Source organism: Bombus bifarius, unplaced genomic scaffold (assembly GCF_011952205.1).
Source record: "Bombus bifarius isolate JDL3187 unplaced genomic scaffold, Bbif_JDL3187 scf7180000007977, whole genome shotgun sequence".
NCBI lineage: Eukaryota > Metazoa > Arthropoda > Insecta > Hymenoptera > Apidae > Bombus > Bombus bifarius.
In genome coordinates, this window is record NW_022884362.1 from 1,015,553 (window position 1) to 1,034,114 (window position 18,562).

Genomic DNA, 18,562 nt, shown 5'->3' on the forward strand with positions numbered 1-18,562 from the left:
ACCGATTTGAGAAATTCCTCCGAAACGGCTTAACGAATCGGGATGATCTTTTTTTTTGCATCTTGTAGGGCACGTTCTCCGATCGACCCTGTTAAAAAATGTTTTTCGATTTGGTCATCGTAATCTATCTCTATTTTTTTAATTAATATTTTTGCACCGATTTCATGCTGTGTTCATCGGTTTCCCCGGGACGGCTTGACCAATCAAGGTGATTGCTTTAGCATCTCGTAGGGCATGTTACGCAATTTTTTGCATTCGTTTTTCGTAAACTGTTCTTTTTGCAAAAATCCAATTTTTATCAAATTTTGTAAAATCTAATTTACTTATACATAACACACGTGTTTGCTTGACGCACATATTATACGTATATATGTGTACAAAAAAATAAATGCAAATTAACCATTGATAATTACTCGTTACTTTTCTAAAAAACTGTTGGATTGATAAGCTGCAATAATTTATAGACATGAAACATATGTGACATATCTAAATCAAATATTGCCGTGAACTAATAGAAATCATATCAAGAGATGACATACTGTGCAATATTTGTATAAAGTATCTATATAATGCAAATAAAACTAATTACAATAGTTACGTGTACCTATACTGAAAATACGATCAAGTCACGATAACTAATTCATGATATTAATATGAACAAAAGATATTGTCATATAGCGATGGTATGAAAGGTTTTCCATATAAAATTACCATCTTTTCAGTTCTACCATGATTATAAAATATCGTATAACATTATCATATAACATAAATATCTTATAACATATTATTAATTGTTTACTAAATTACCTTTAATTGACATCGTTATCTTCACAGACTAAAATTTAATTTTTTTTCTTTTAAATTTATCGGTCAAAATATCAAAATAACTTCTATAAAGTCAAGCAGATATTTCGTTTCTTAGAAATCCATATTTAAATTCTTTACTTATTATTAGATATTATACATATTACATCGAGGCTTTCAAATGTAATGAGATAAGAGTACAAGTACCTATTGAAATTTTTGTACAAACACAATCATACATTTTTCACATCCAATTTGTCGTGATAGTTACATCCCCTCGAGTTTCTTATCAGTTAACGGTTAAATAGATGTTGCACACATTGTATGTACAATGTACAGTCTACAATACGCATACATACATACACACATAGAAGATGGCCAAGTAAGGCTGTATCCTCTAATAAGATAATCATCGCTATTAGAGTAAGATCAACCACTATTTTTAATACAGGCTGCCATCAAATAATATGTCAAACGGGTGGGAGGTGATTCCTTGTGAAGAAATAAGAAAGAAATATAAAATAATATTTTTTCGTCCGAGGCTTAGTTTTCGACAAAAGATCGAGTTTAAAAATTTATCAAGTATTCTTGAACACGGCTAATTCCGCACTGAATAGGACCAAATAATCGACACAAGGTGATTCTACGTGTGAGAATAAGTCGAAAATATAGAATAACATTTTTTTTCTCAAGAGGCTTTGTTTCCGAGAAAAATAATTTTGGAAATTTATTCAAACTCTATCTTTTTCAGAATGAAGCAAGAAGAGGACTTAAACGAAAAAATGTTATTCCACATATTTTGTTTCTTTTATAATCAGTCAAGTTGAAGTATACTTTACAAATTTTCAGACTTGAATTTCTCAAAAAAAAAAAAAAAAAAATCACCTACCACCCGCCTGATTTGGTCAAATCTTGTGTTTCGAATGAAAATTAGTCAGTTTTCAGTCCGCTACCACCATTTCTAGATCTAATCTATTCCTAAATCAGTCTTTTTTCTAACGCTACATATTCCGTTTTTAGTCTTACTCTATAGGTACACAAAACTGTGCCAAACTTACCGCTCAGCAGACACTTTTATATTATTTATCATGTATAGAAGCTTTACTTTGTCACATCGTTGAGAAACAAATCGTTTTCAATCGTTTTCAATGTGATTTCTATGCGAAGCGATACCACCAGACTTAGACTTAGTTTCTATGTAAATAAAATATTCGAAAAATTATTCATTAATTACAATTAATTAATTATCGTTCGTATTATAGATGACTAACACGATATAGCGTTAAACTTATATATATATATATATATATATATATATATATATATATATATATATGATATTGCATTAAAAGTCGATGTGCAAAAATTTATTATACTTAACGTATCTATCGAGAGCTGTTTTGTAAAAATAAAGTAGTAATTTACACTATGCAGTGATCACGTACATATTGAAAATTATATTTATTTTTTATCGTCATCGTGGTCTATTGTTACGGTATATATGTTCAATTAAGTTAGCTATTACTCTGGCTAAATATGTTTATTCAGACATTAACGTCCAACATGTTCAAGTGGACATTAACATTAATGTCAGCGTGTAATTTTATACGCTCTTGTGTTCGCCCTCTTTCGTTCGCTCAATTATCGATTATCTTTTTTCAGTCATTTGTCTTTTTCTATCGACGAATAACATTTATGTTATGTTTGAATATTTATATCTACCATTGTACGTACCTGTATCATCAAGCTGTAATTTTACATAAATATGTTCGAGTTAATCGCGCGTGTAAGAATTTTTTTTTTGGATAATTTCGACACGATGAGCGGTTACCTGATAGATACATTTTTGTATAGCATTTTGGAAAGTACGGAGTAAATTTCGTGGTTTATAATGCATAACGATTATTCACAAGTACGTACGTAGATGTGTATTGAAATTATTTATATGCAGAAATTGTCTACGTCAAAGCTCGCGTATAATAGAAACTAATTATGAGTTGATAAATTGAGGAATAGAATGCGCAATTAGTTATTACCAGGCATTTTTAGGAAATGTCTATATGTCTAATGTCTCGCTATATGTCTATTTATTATCCTCTTTTTATAAAACACAAATCGAATCAAGTCAATTGGAGCAAGAAGCTAACAAGAGCAAAAGAAAATATTCTACTGTACAAGTGAGGCGTATATTTCTGCTCTAATCATGGCTAATCAAGTAGTCTTTTCTAACATCGTTCATTGCTTGCGATTGAAACGTAATTGAACCCCTACCGCGAATAGGATCGAAGATTTATTCCTTATTCATCAAATCTTGATAAACTCGAGCTTCGTGTAGGTATATGCGAATAAAGTGAAAGACGAAATATTGAAATCCTTCTCCAAAACTTTTTCTATATTTGTCAAGAAAGATGTGTCGAGTTTCTGGAGCTTGGACGACATTTTTATCTTTAAAAAGGATCAAACGCGATAACGAAGTTTGGGCAATAATTTGAATTACGTAAATTACGCAAAATTTGAGATTCCAAATAATTATTAACGCAGCGAAATCGTCAGATCATAATTCTATTCCTTTTCGATAATCGGAATTGTATATTTTGTTGCACGACGATATTTATGTTAAACCATACTCGCTTAACAATTATAATAATTTGATCGGTACGGTATTATCTTTAACGTTGTATTAGTCGAATGTAAAATTGTCCGCGATACGGAGAACTGATCGATAAGCTGAATGTAAATCACCGGCAGGTCGTTTCCAGGTAAACCTGTTGACCGAAGCTTTGAAATTAACACTCGGATCGACTAAAGATTTTTCGTCGTCCTCGATATAAAGCAACTAAGTAGTGGCTGCGAATCGATCGTAGAAAGTTGTCGAAAAGTGCACGAGATCGTTGGCGAAGGAGTTGCGAGTGATTCGCATCGGAGGATGCAAAAGCGCGAAGAAGGAGGGACGCTTGCGCTACGGGAGACCGCGTACTTTCATTTCGAGCGGCCACCTGTGCTTGCGCTCACACTCTCCTACCCCATTCAAACCATCCCAACCCCTGCCCTATACTATATATACGAAGACACTCTCGATACCGTTTCACTTCTCAACGTTACCACCGCGTCGGACTCTCTACATTTCCAAGATCGTATCTGCTTCGACAAACGGACTCGCAGCGATTCCTCGTTTATTCTTTCACCCCTATTTTACTTGGTGAGTTAACGTGTGTACCTCGTTTATCCTCTTATTTATTAAATTTCCACAATTTGTTCATTAAGTGGCAATTACATGTCAACAGACCATTGTTACGGTACAATTAGTTCGAACGAAATAACAGATTATTTCGTAAGAACGAAACATCATTAAGTGGTTTTTCATTTTTGAACTTGTGACTCGAAAGAATGTCTGAAAAAGTCGTTCACATTTACGTGTCTTCTACTCATTATGTACATAGATACATGCATAACATGTACTCGTGCATAACGGTTTTAAGATCATTTTATAGGAATGGAAATTTAAAAAATATATAAATGTATTTAAATAAATTTTCAATAGATCAACACAGTGATAATAGATAGATAATAGATTACGACAGTGATAATGATAATAATAAAAGTACAAAACTGTACTGGAATAGCGACATAACACCTACTGCCTAACCACTTACTGCCTTTTTTTTCATAAAATGTATTCTTCGATGAAACGTGTAATACATTAGGACACACTTGTAGCGATACCGACAACTCGAATCAGTCACATTATAGACTTTCTTAGATTTAATGGCCGAGTAAGATGGTGTACGTATTTTATCTCGTACGATATTACATTACTTAAAATTTCCTGATTGTATATCTTGACTCGGACTACGAGAATGGTTGTCGTTACCTCTCTTACTGCTAGCTTCCATAACGTGGTAGATGCGGAAAGTACTAAAGCTACTTTGATGGATACGTAAGAACGTTTCGTATACGAGAATCTGAATACTTGGCACGTGTACCAAGGACCAATACGTCAAGGAAGTCGTCCTGGACGATGACACATCCAACGACTGACAATAGTAGAAGATTACGTCTTTACCAAAATTATTATATAAGTTTTATCACAATTTCGTTTAATCTGACACGTATTTATACAGAAATAACGTAACGTTGCCTCGTTGGGTTGCAAACTTCCTGATTTCTCCTTATGAAAATGAAAACCAGAATAGTCTTTTGTACCACGGTGTACTATTCGCGGTGTACTTGTACGATAATGTGTTCGAATTTTCTATCGTCGTCTATCGTATCGCACGAATCGTTATCCAAAATCCAAAACCTTCGTCGAAAAGGTTGATAATCATAATCAAGGATAGGAAAATAGAGTGATATTATTAAGGAGATGCTATCGTTCGATTCAATTTCACGCCCATAAATCACGCCCTAAATGTGTGCAACTGCTTGTAATTTTATCAAATTTCTTTAAAACTACGTCATATTACCCGTCTAAAAATATTACTAGTTGATCGATAACCTAAGTACATGTCTGCCCCTACAAATAATTCATTGACGAAACATCTATGAAATTTTAGGTAAGCTACTCGTACGTCCTCCCTGTGCTCGAGCAACCCAACGTCTTGTCTATCGATGTATATGAATTCTATGATTGCGATCGACGACACGTACTACTAGCGATTATAGGTGCACTTGATGTTTGGTCAAATTTTTCACGGTACATACTACGATTATCTTTGTCGATGTATGTATTTCTGCACACAGATATACGTATATAGCTGTATATTAGAAAGAGCAAAAGTATAGTTATATATAAGAGTAAAGTTATAGTTTTGTAATGAAAAATAAATATAGAAAATTTCTCATTTGTAATAATATTGTAACTTGGAATCGTTACGATTAAATAAGATACTCGTATATTAAAGATACTGGTATGTCCATCTTGTGTACATATTTTCTCCAAAGAACGTAGTAAAACTTCTTAAAACTCGATAAAAGTTTTTCCAGCAGTCCAACAGGGAGTCTCGTAAAAAGTCCAAGAAAGGTTCTTTAAACGATCCAGAAAAACTTCTTATTTATTCTAACTGTTTCGTCCTTACGTACGCGTGGTTTCTTCGGACGGTTTCAAGAAAATCCAAGACTATCAAGGAACTAGCAATCAATTTAGTAAAGGAAGATAGGGAAAAGTTATAATAGGATGGTATTTAGAAGCAGATACATAGGTATCTATTCAGAGGCAAATTCAGATAAGATTGGAATATAAGATAGCACGTAAAGTATGCGCAACAAACGGTGCTAATACAATGCAATGCAACATCATTACGATACGATAGAGATTCAACGAAGAAACTATTTTTTTACAATCGGAACAATCGTAACGTATTGATTAAGTAAAGTTAAACGGTATGATGGTAAAGTTTAACCGGCTAGCGTGGATGTCCACCGCGAAAGTGGTCAAAAGTTTTGAATATTTCAGATCACCTACATTTTTCTTCAAATAGAAGTAGAGTAAAAACAAAGAAAAGAAACAAAATTTATCGACTGACGAATGAAAATAACGGTGAATAAGAAATAGTACGATGCGATAAATAAACGAGAAAAGTATTTCATTATCTACTTATATGTATTTAACAAAATCTTCTTACCGAGTTTCATTCATAAACCTATTCAAGATCAACTAATATGACTTTCGATGAAAATCAATTAAAGGCTTAATATTATTTTACTTTCAGGAAATTTGATAAGATGTCGATCAAATTCTACGCAAAATCGCTCTTCCTATTTATTATTGTTGGCCTTGTTGTTGGTGCTGAAAATTACATAGATTACGGAGGTAGGTGAAAAAAAGTTGAGAATATTCCTTCGACCGAGAACGAATGTACGTATTATTTATGTTCGTTCAATGAACGTTCGAATATAAATAATATTATCCTTTTATTTTATACTTTTTATATTTATTCGCGTATTATTTATTGGTATTATTTATATGGTATCTAAATGCTTATTTTAATTTTGAATCTGTAAAACTGTATACGTAGATGGTTACAAGCTGTTACAGAGTTTTTGCAGTCTATAAGTTGAGACGACCACATTACCACATTGAGGAAAGCATTGCTTTTGCTATCGCTATGTAATACAGCAGCAACGTACTTCAAACGATGAACGAACAAGCCTTTCAAAGGTCAAAGTTTTGTTTCGACGAAACGATCTCTATATCGTTCCTATAAACATGATAATTACCGCTTTAAAGCTCGTAGCTCGTGTACGAACGTTGAAAGTGGAAAATTACAGACGTTCGATGTCAGATTTACCTGTGACAAGCTTTTAAATAATCGCTCTCGATATGATAACTTCTTCGTAACTTTGCAATTTTCATTTTGCATTTTATTATACATACAAATCGCTTAATGTAAACATTGAAAATTTAATAAATTGAAATATAATGTTATTTATCAAAATTAAATGCTCGAATATCTTTGACGATGTTAGCAACTATCGTTTGACTGACAATGACTAACCAACAACTAGTCGAACTGTCTAATTTCACTGATCTTAATAGCCAACAACGTACCATCGCTTGGTCACTTTCATCTGTACGTCGTATTTACAGATGAAGTAGCAGAAAAAACGCCAGTTGAAAATATTCACGAGCTTTACAGAATTCTGATGCAACGTAGCGCTTTGGAGAATGCCGGACTTGGCGAGACTCCACTGGAACATTTGATGATCCGTAAATCTCAACGATCGCCTTCGTTACGTTTACGTTTTGGACGTTCGGATCCTCGTTCGTCCGTAAGTATATGAGTTTTTAGCGTTTTTATCTTTAGATGACGAACATTCTTGGATAAACACTCGCATAGAATAGAAATTTAGAAATACCGATGTAATAAGAATAATAACTATATTTTCGTCCTTTCTTTGGACAATACGCTCTTTCAATACTTTTCCTTCGTTCGTGCAACAGCAAGACTTACCCATTTTTCTTATCTAATTTACGTACCTACCTGTAAATTTTCTTCGCTTTTTAATCATGACGAGAGCAAAATATAATCCGCTAAAATATACATAGATATGTATGTACGTGTGGCAAGTTAAATGAGCTAAATTTTATTCAATTTCGCTCGAGTCGTGGAATTTTATTCGAGGAATGATTCGTACTTAATGTAGGATAATAGAGAAACTATAACATCTAATTATCTTATAAATCCAGAAATTACAGATCTATCGCGAACGAAATGACGTATATGAAAAACATATTTGTATATTTATTCGTATCGATGTAATCGTAAAAATGTAGAAGTCAATAATTGTGCGATACACTTTGGGACAAATAGTAATAGAATTTGTATAAATAACATTTCAAAAATTGTATTTTTCAGGTGGGAATTCTACCAAACCTATAAGCGTTATCTCATCGAGATTCGACAAGTGAACACGGATACGAATAACATTCTTCAATTTCTCTTACCATATATACAAAAATCGTACAGAGTGTACAACGTACATCTAATTATATCGTAACATTACGCGATCTGCTAGAAAATAGAAATTATTTTTATTTTTCTTCTTTTATTCTTTTTAAACACCATGAGAATTAAAAACATTGTCCATGATTAAAATATTTTCCATACTACATATTATATTTTTGATGGTTCGTTATGTAAAGTTAATTTTTGCTCTGACTGTAAGCAGTATAAAAATATAATAGACGGTGTAGTGTTTGAAAAGAAGATCGACGTTTGAAATTACTAATAAAAGGGACACAAGAGAAATTTACTACATCTTTTACATTACGCGATTAATTTGTATCTCCTTGTTTATTAAGTTAGAGATTTTTATTTATTTTACCTACATATATCCAGTGACACCTTTTATTAAGTAAATGTCTCAACATCATTTACGTTATATTATTAGAATTGAAAAAAGATGTTGCTTATCGGAACAACACGTTCGTCCCTTGGAAGAGAACAATTTTTTTCAACGTTTTGCTGAAGTCAAAAATTAATGATAAGAATGGAAAACAACCATCGCAACAGTTGTATACATAAAAATGAATATACCGAATACTTAATTTATTTTCAACTTTTTATTATCGTTAATTTCATTTCTCCGAGTACGAGTCGTTGAAACGAAAAGATCAAAATGCCGGAGATTGAATTATTTATTTGACTTGATTTCCAGTGTTTGTTGGTGTCGATCTGTCAATTCGGACCATGAATTTATGCAATGACGCATCATGTAATAAACATTTGGTTAATGGATGTTCGAGATGGAAGTATACCTATTTAATAATAAGGCGTACTGAATGTGGAAATAATAACAAGGCTTATTTGAGATGCAAGTATATTTAATAACAAGGCATAATATGATAATATCGAGAATTTCAACAGATTGATACGAAGAAATGTGAGTTTGGGTTTTTTGTAAACTTTGGAGTGAAAATTTATTAACTACGTATAATTACTTGACACTTACAATTAGTTGCAAGGTATAAATTGTTTCCGAAACGTTATAATTAAACGACTCTATCGTCCTATATGTGTTTTTTCTTTCGCAAATTTTAAGTACATTCGTTGCACTTTTACGTTATTTCACTCACATAGAGATTTCAAGCATTACATTTTTATACGTATAATTTCTCAACATTTCTGGCTCATGCCCTAAGTTTGCGATGTAGAAAATTTTATAGAGAGCAAAGTTTGAGTCTTTGAATTAGTTAAAAAGGTTTAGTTTATCTTGAGCTATAATTTAAACGTTTAATATGATTTCATGATATTTAATCGTTACTTAAAGTGTGCCGTTTTTATGGAAGAACAAAGTTTCTTAAGCGAACACGCGGCTTCTCTGTCTTCGTGAATCAATTCGCCGATATTTTTAAATTCTGGTCGTGATAAAAGTTGGCTTCGTGCGTGGTCTATGGTGATAGAAAGTGGCATTGTTAACATTTTTCTCCAATTCGTTTTCTCATATTGGATAAGAAACTGTAAGAAGATGACTTTGTTATTCTTTGTAAATATGATAATACGTATTTTACTTTACATAAATATCGATATCAACAGAGTTTGAATACTTTTATCGGGAAAAAATTGTATCATGTAGTTGATCGTTCAGACTATACTAGTCAATATGTCCATAATTTCGACATATCTACTAATTTGTTTCTTTAGAAACGTGAAATAAATTTGCTTACCGCTATCCTGTTTGCCGTACTATTTTATCTCTATTAAATGCGTGAACTATATCACGTTTTTATTTACAAAAACCGAAAACGTCTTTACTAAAATTGTTTCGCGAATAAATTTCTAATTATAAGACAATTCGATTAATGGATAAAGAATATATATGTACATACCATTGTATATTTTACATTAACCACTCTATCTACTCTATGTATGTTTGTATTACTTGGTTAAATTTTTAACTTTATTTTATTCGAGCTTTGTAACGTAGCTATTTTAATAAAGATCTATATGCTCCCTCGATTTTTCTATTTATTTATCCTATCACGATTATTCCAATTATATACTGACCTGATCAAATGCTGTGTCTTCGATATGGAACATTATATGCGTTAGTGGTTTAAAAAGAGGTGACATATCCGGTATATCGTCCACAAGTTTCGTAATATCATTTTGTCGTAATTTATTTAATATTAAATCAGACGCGCGAATCAGAAATTCGTGCGTTACCTGTAACGTGAAATATTTTGCACGAAATTAAATTTTGCATGCATTAATTTAGATCACAGTATGTTTTATTACGTACTTTTAAAGCCTGTCGTCCAGAACTAGTGAACAACAGCTCGTCGGTATGTACCTCGATAACGGAAAACAAGTTGTACGTTTCGTTAATGCATGAATCTATATTTGACGTTTGTACACTGAAAGATTAATTTCATTGTCTTTAAACATTTAAACAAGATGGAAGGGAAAAATTGTTGACCTTAAAATCCAAGATAAAGGCGAATTTCGTAGCAGCTTTCTTACCTTATTTTTCACCGATATAAAGATCGAATTATCATTCACGCGAAAAGCGAACCTCTAATTACTTTGAATAGTGCGTTGTGATTGCCAATTTTACATAAAAATTTCATATAAATATTTTTTTAAGATTATAAAATAGTCTTACTGTTTTTTTACAAGCTGGAAGAAATCATCGATTTGGGAAGTATGCTTGTCGTCTTCGTCGATACTACAAATAGCTTCGGCCAAGGTGGTTACTGTTGCTGATACATCGTTGGGGTCGAAAAAATTTAATTCTAAGTAATCTATTCCTTCAGAGGTTGAATCGCCTTGTATTTTTGTTTCGCAAGTTTTCGAAAACTCGATAAGGGCGGTATAGAGGGATGCACAGAGAACGTGGAGAAGGACGTTCCCACCAATTGGATGACAATGGGCAGGGATATTATCTTGTAATGCAAGTACAGTTTTTAAGATTGCAGGTGGTAACGTTACATACAATTCAGCGAAACAACCAATTATCAACGACATTGCCTGATATATAGAAGCGCCTGTCTGCAAATTATTAAGATATTTTTCAAAAACCAACGTTCATTAGACTTTTTATGGTTACTATGTTACGTATTGGTTTCGAGGATGACGAGCAATTTTCGTATCGCTTTCGCTTGTAATATCTTTTTCGGATTTCTCAGCAATAATTGCAGGACAAATTCATGTCAAATATCTGCTTGTTACGTTTACATTCGAAGGTAATACATTTGTATAAATACCATATCGAAGACTAGCGATAATATTAACATACAGCTCGCTCTACATGTATGTACGTACGCATGTAGAGATGTAGTTTTGTTACTATTAAAATGAAATTAGACGCACGTTTATAATCAGCAACTTACTCTTACAGCTTCCAAAAGAAGTTCGATAATTGGATGCATCATATTCTTTAATGGGCTTAAAATCGCATTCAGCCAGGGCGGTCTTGATTGATTCCACACCTAAATAAATATGTTTATGTTGCTTTTACATATATTATTTTTTATTCTTACATATTTTATTTTTATTCTCGATATTTTAACGAATACCTGTTGGCGGTCCAGATAGCTCGACCAATCAGGAATCTGCTTTAAAGCTGTCACGATAACACAACCAGGGTCTTGCGCTATATACGTTAAAATATACATTAAGCTATAAAGGCCTAACGCTGACGTTACTTTCATCGATGCATTGCACATTATACCACTGCATAAAAAACCACCGCAATTCATTCCATTGGATTGTATTTCTTCGAAAATATCAAAATCATTTTTAGACGTAAAATTGCCACATTTGTAGATTAAAGTGTTTAATAATATTTTAGCCACCGCATAGTCGTTCATAAAGAGTACCTATGAAAATTTGAAATTAGCATCTTTTTTTAATCGTGCAAATGTATGCATTTGTCGGGGACAAAAATAAGCGGACAAGTAGCGGAAATGGATTGCATTGTTTTACCATTTGACGAACATCAACAGTAGAAAAAAATTATTGAAAAGAAACTGGTTTTATGTTTATAGCTTATATCTCTAATTAGAGATTATTTCATTCTTATGCTATAGATAGCGTTTCAATTACCTTCATTAACTGAGGCCAATTTGGTTGAGGTTGATGTCTAAGAACGTTTAATTCTAAAATTGCAACTCGATTTTTAGGCAAATTTGAAATGTAAATGTCAGAATCGACGGAGCCTAATAAATTCGGTGCGCATACCAATAACCAGGCAGCAGGTTCGCGACGCGGTTGCAAAATTGTTAAATTTTCAAGTCCAAAACGGAATACCTAAAATAAAAATTCAACCAATCTACAACAAAACTGTATGATCTATACCTGCGTATTTATGTATACCTATTATAAACTATACATATGCAGCCATATGCATAACAAAACTTAAAGTAAAAGTCGAAATTAAGATATTCTTATTCTACCCCATACAGAAGATATGATTTTTAAATTCTACATTTCTGTCTAATCGCATTGATACTAATAACGATAAAAAGACGAATTATAAAAGATTTTATTATATCACTCCTTAATCATCTTCCATCTTTGTTAAATACTATGTGAAGATGTTAAAAGATCGTGCGAGATGACCTTGAAATTTCCAAAAAAAAAAGAAACAACAAAGAAGTACTATCACTGCCATAACATGGCTCGTTCTGCAACGTTACTCTACTGATCAGTAGAACACATTGTAATAAAAAAAATTGTTATCCTCGAAAATCATGTTCAAGATCAATTCTGTATCAATTTTTCTTTTACAAATGTCCACCGATCCAGAGATATACCTCTCAAAGAATCACCCTGTACATATATTTAATCGTATTTCAACTATTAATATTTTACCTGATATAATTCTCGAAGAGGGGTTCCTCTTAATAACAAGCAAATCAACAATTCATTGCATTTCGCGTGTATGTCCCTAATGGCAGTTGGTAATCTATTTAATTTCATTCCAATCATTTCGTTGGCGCTTGTACAGGCACCCAAAGCAAGATATCCGGTACAACACAGAACGTTAAAGGCATCCGCCCAGAATTGTTCGGAACGTGCCAAACTCGGTCGACCCTATTTTTGGTTTATATTTTTCTGTATCGATATTACCTATACGCATAGTAAGTGAAAGCGATATACGATCGTTAGATATTCTTACATAAATAAATCTTGTAACAATAATGGACAAAGACTCGTTCAACATTCCAGAAAAAACACGTTGTGCCATTTTTGGAGATACGGTACTCCATAGATCTCTCTTTGTTCCTAAAAATATGAAATAAAAAATATAAAAAATATAGTTATAATTAAGAGGAAAATACAACAGTATCGATCCGTAGGTGTTTAAATAACATAATTACAAACGCAGCCTTTGGATAAGACAAATATGGATCCCCGAAATCTTTTGGAAGGAAAATTATAAAATGCTATGTTACGTGAACGGTTACAACTTTCAGATTTCAAGGAATGTTAAAAGCACGTTACATACCTTCTGCTGAGAAATTTTATACCATTTTATACCATTTGTTGTATCATATTTCCCAATCGTTGCTGTAAGAAACTACTATCTATTCACGTTACTGTAATATTAATTATCAAGATAATGTCTTGTAACAGAGGCTGCATATTAAAAATCCCTTTACCAAAATGAAATTACTTATTGCTGTATGAAAGAATGTCTGTAAACTACGTCTTACTACGTGACAGATATCAAGAGATATCAGGTAAAAGGTATAAATCACAACTACAGCTTTTACAAACTACTAATATTTTCATATCGAATACCGAATTCGTTTTTTCGACCTTTAGATTCATAGATGATATATTACTTTCTAACTTTGTTATAATTACCTTGCATATACAGCCACCACATTTGTATTACGAAAGAGCATCGTTCTCGTTCAAAAAATGACGTAGTATCGTGCCAACTGAGAGAATCAGCTTCGTTAAGTATATATAACGAAATTAAGCGGCAATGTAAATCCAATAATCGCTCTGCTACAGCTTCAGTCATTTCATGATAGCATTTATACGATGTGTTTAATTTCTCGCTATCCCAAAGAAAAATTATGGAAATTATTTGGAAATTAAATCACTCTAAGCTATTAATTGGAAATTGTGAACACTAGCACGATATTATTATTATAGAAATAAGATTTTTCTTTTATCTGAATATTCTGAGTATTCGACGTTATATCGTGAAATTACAAACTTTGCAGATATCTGCAATTGCATGTGGAAAAAGTTTCCTAAAAATAATGCTTCGTACGAAAATTTTCAGAATAAATGTTTCACAACCATTCAAACTTACATGTACGATCCTTGTATAGAATTCAGGTTTTGTCATTTTCTTATCATTAGACACGTCTATGAAGATTATCGATCTAAATGAAATGAAGTATAAAACGATAAAAAAAGAGACGAATAAGCAACAATCGTTGATTCGTATAAGTTAGAAAAAATAAGTTATTCGCTGATAGGTCTTTCAGTAAATGGAATTCCTTCGCTTTACAAATATTAAATTTTTTAAATCACCTATATAATTAATTTCTCTAATTCTTCGCGTATCTCTTAATTTTAATTATATAATAAATTTAACATTGCATTATACCTTGTGATAAGTATACAATTATAATTATGTACATAAAGACTGGACTTTATGAAAGGTAATTCAAAAGTTCGTGCAATCATATAAAAAGCACGCGCATCCATGCGTGCACAACAAATATCAATTACCTTGATTGCGGGGAAATTAAATTCTTAGCTTGTCTATTATAGCACCACAGACAATTTCGTATTAATGCAGCTGCTCCTAAAGTAGCTGTTAATACCGTTAAATCTGCATGATCTAATGATTCTTGAATAAGCAGATGTAAATGTTCTGAAATAATGTTATTATTACAAAATGCGTAAAATATTGTGTATTAAAATGTGTATTAAAATATTATATATTTTACGATAAGTTTGATTGTTCGTTTTATTTTAGTAAAGCAACAGCAGATATCTATCTAAGTACGATTATGTACGATGACTTAAGCATCCATCTTTTTCCAACAAAGTTATTTTTTTTACCTAATAATTTATCGGCGGTATCGACAACAAGTAACACAAATTCGGATGGTGAGATCTTTTTGATAACTCTCTCTTCGTTTTCTACGATTGCGGAAGATTTGTTTTCCATTAAACTCGTTAGACCAGAATGTCGTTTAAAAGCAGCTTGAAAATCTGCTTCCCACCACGTAACAATTTTAACCGCGACAAATGACGCGTGTCTCGGAAAATCAAGTTTTCCACCGCTAATACGTGAGCAAAGGGGCTCCTTTAGTACAGTTTGCATTTCCTGTATCATTATGATATACTATACGTTATTATGCCATAACAAGCTCACGGTATTATTAGTTTGTAAGAAAAATAAAATTGAGATAATTTATATTTACGTGTATATTTTTATATGGTTGTCGTCTAACGCTTTATTAATCGAATTGTAAAAAGAACTCGTATTTGCGTTTAAAATCTACAGTTCGATGTTACGTACGTACATACAATAATTATAAAAATTCTGTATAAGTAACTCGATAGTAAAGGAGAAAATTTTTCTATCCCAAAAGAACTATCATAGATATATAGTACACCTTAACTAATATATGCATATGAATGACTAATGAGGAATATGAACTAAGCGACAACAGCTTGATCGCACTAAACCAATTAATTTTTAATCGTGTATTTCTTCTTTATTATAAAAACAACATTAAAGTTAATATTATCAGAATTGAGAAAAGATATTAGCATCGATTTCTAAATTTCTGATTTCATATGCAAAACTTTATTCGCAATAATAGAAATTTTTTATCGTTTGTAAATTAGCTAAACAACTTAGCACCTTATAGAAAATTGTCATATTAAATAAACTTACACGAGTCACAGCCGAAATCGTACGCAACATGTACTTGTACATATAAAAGTACATTTCATCTACTAAAAAAACTTCAAGGGTGATGGAAAAAAAGATCGAGACTAATATACATACATGTATATATTGTAAATGTTGCTAACAATATAGATGTACAGTATAGATGTTCTTCTTATTTTTGTTTTTTCGAATTCCCCTTCGGGAAAATACATACATATATCATACACATGTCATACGATTTTAATTGTAAGATGGTTTCCAAGCTAATATACATGTATATGTACAGCAATCTTATCTTTTTCCATACTTAGAAAAATTCCAAATATCAAATACCAATACAGAATATTAACATATTTTAATAACAATCCGTATAACCATTATACAAATTTACTTATTATTCACTATATATTTATTATTTTGTAGTAAAAAAAAAGTGTATTCTTATCAAGTTTTCAAAACAAGTTCTTTAACTTGGTGAAAAATTATTCGAGAAATTCAGAACTATTGATTAAAAATAGTAATACCTGATAATATTGCATGTCCCGTTGCAATAAGATTCTAACGCGGTCTACTAAATTGCCATCTTCCATAATCTCCATTTTCGTCGATTCTTTGGTAGATAATAACGTTCTTAGAAATATATAAATATATAAAAATATTTATTAACGACAAATTTTAGATAATAATATTCATTAATACTCAACTTGAATATTACTTATTTACATAAAGCATACTCGATAAATAATTTATACATAAAAACGTATAGCGATCGTGTATATATTGTTATATTAAATTTTAAAGTAAACTATTCTTGATTACATTTCTTCTTTTGCACATAAATATGCATATAAATACCAAACTTATAAATGTGCCATTCTATCATGCAAATATTTGTGTCAATATTTTACAAAGATACTCACATAAATATATTACAATGTCATATCTATTTTATATTATTATTTATATACATAGATTGTAAAATTGTACATTTCCAACTGAAGATATTCAGCCATTTCAATCGATATTACAACTTTGAACATCGATAAATGGAATTAAAGATCTGTCGTCGTTGCTTCTCTTTCTTTTCCACTAAAGGAACATTTATCGAAGTTTGTTTGATTCTTTATGATTGCTGCTATTTCACTGTTAAGTAGTTCGTGTAATGTTTTTCCGTCATGTTTATAAATCCATCTACCATTTATAAAATCGTATCTCTTTGGACCAGACTTAGGAGAAGATAGCCAAATTTGTTTATTCGGAGTCTGACGATTTATGACATAAGTGCCATAAGAATTACCAAACTTGACAGTTAATACTCCATCCTACAACATTAAGTATGATATTATTATCTAAAAATCACAATTACGTAATATCTTCATAATTGTAACATAGTCATAAAAATACCATATATATGCTGATACAACATACCCCATATGACACATCTGCATCTGATAAATGTGCTGCTTGCTCTATTAATTCATCAAAATATTCAGTTAAAGAATCAAGTGTTTCGTCAGAAATTCTCTCAAATTCTACAGGCGTCAATTCTCTATGTAAAAGAAAAGATTTCTTTTGTGTTATTCATAATTTACTGTTGTTTGTTAGTATATTCTTGTTAAAAAATAAGGCTCAAAAAGGATTAGAACTGAATTAAATTATAAACAAATAATCATACAAATAATCATGTAATATTTCTACGCGCGCGCGCGCGCGTGCGTGTGTGTGTGTATGTACCTATGAGTCAAATGCACGATAGATTGTACTAAGTGTAATATATAATATTTATACATATACACTTTATGTATTTAATATTTGCGTGTAATATTTAGATTTTCCAATTCAAAACATTAATTGAAAGATCTAAAGAAAGCACAGCTACTTTAAGCTTAGAAAATGAAAACAGAGAATAAGTTGTCATTATTATTATCATAATATGTACTCACTGTGTAATTGGAAATACAACACTACTATTTGAGCTGAGATATGCTATTAATTTGTAATTGAATGTCTTTACATTATTACTTTTATTTGAATACTTTTTAGAATGCAATACAAGATAACCTATATTCTTTGGATATTTTATATTGATCTCTTGTATTAAACAAGTATTTATAACTTTTGATACCGAATCATGCGATAGAATTCTAAAAATGCTACTTCTTGTTATGCTTCTAGTTAGTAACATGATATAAATTTTTTCTATATTATATATTGATCAAACAAGATACCAAGGGGGCATTGCCATGCGTACACTATGCGCAAAACATGGTTTTGTTGTGGACTGTATAATCATACATATTAGTATATATCCTGTTACGTTATAGCGTGAATAATATAACTTGATGAGAGTCCTCATGCTTATAGACCTGATCGTTCCCGGATT

General features: G+C 31.5%; 3 protein-coding genes across 3 annotated transcripts; 1 reads left to right on the forward strand and 2 right to left on the reverse strand.

Annotated features, from left to right (window-relative positions):
• Positions 1–3,772: 3,772 nt before the first annotated feature.
• LOC117204074 (short neuropeptide F) lies at positions 3,773–8,807 on the forward strand. The gene is made up of 4 exons (XM_033441102.1): positions 3,773–4,003; positions 6,513–6,613; positions 7,391–7,568; positions 8,160–8,807. Exons 2-4 carry the CDS (start codon positions 6,526–6,528, stop codon positions 8,299–8,301), a joined length of 408 nt encoding a protein of 135 aa, XP_033296993.1. The 5' UTR covers positions 3,773–4,003; positions 6,513–6,525; the 3' UTR covers positions 8,302–8,807.
• A 683-nt stretch (positions 8,808–9,490) lies between these two features.
• Positions 9,491–16,778, reverse strand: LOC117204070. The gene is made up of 13 exons (XM_033441097.1): positions 16,704–16,778; positions 15,339–15,606; positions 15,003–15,147; positions 14,118–14,317; positions 13,426–13,532; positions 13,119–13,340; positions 12,351–12,554; positions 11,822–12,124; positions 11,636–11,734; positions 10,909–11,294; positions 10,546–10,660; positions 10,311–10,469; positions 9,491–9,761 (listed from the first exon to the last, which is right to left on the reverse strand). The coding sequence occupies exons 1-13, from the start codon at positions 16,776–16,778 to the stop codon at positions 9,564–9,566; spliced, it is 2,481 nt and encodes an 826-aa protein (XP_033296988.1). The 3' UTR covers positions 9,491–9,563.
• Positions 16,520–18,465, reverse strand: LOC117204073 (frataxin, mitochondrial). The gene is made up of 3 exons (XM_033441101.1): positions 18,123–18,465; positions 17,608–17,728; positions 16,520–17,501 (listed from the first exon to the last, which is right to left on the reverse strand). Exons 1-3 carry the CDS (start codon positions 18,362–18,364, stop codon positions 17,232–17,234), a joined length of 633 nt encoding a protein of 210 aa, XP_033296992.1. The 5' UTR covers positions 18,365–18,465; the 3' UTR covers positions 16,520–17,231.
• Between the last annotated feature and the right edge of the window lie 97 nt (positions 18,466–18,562).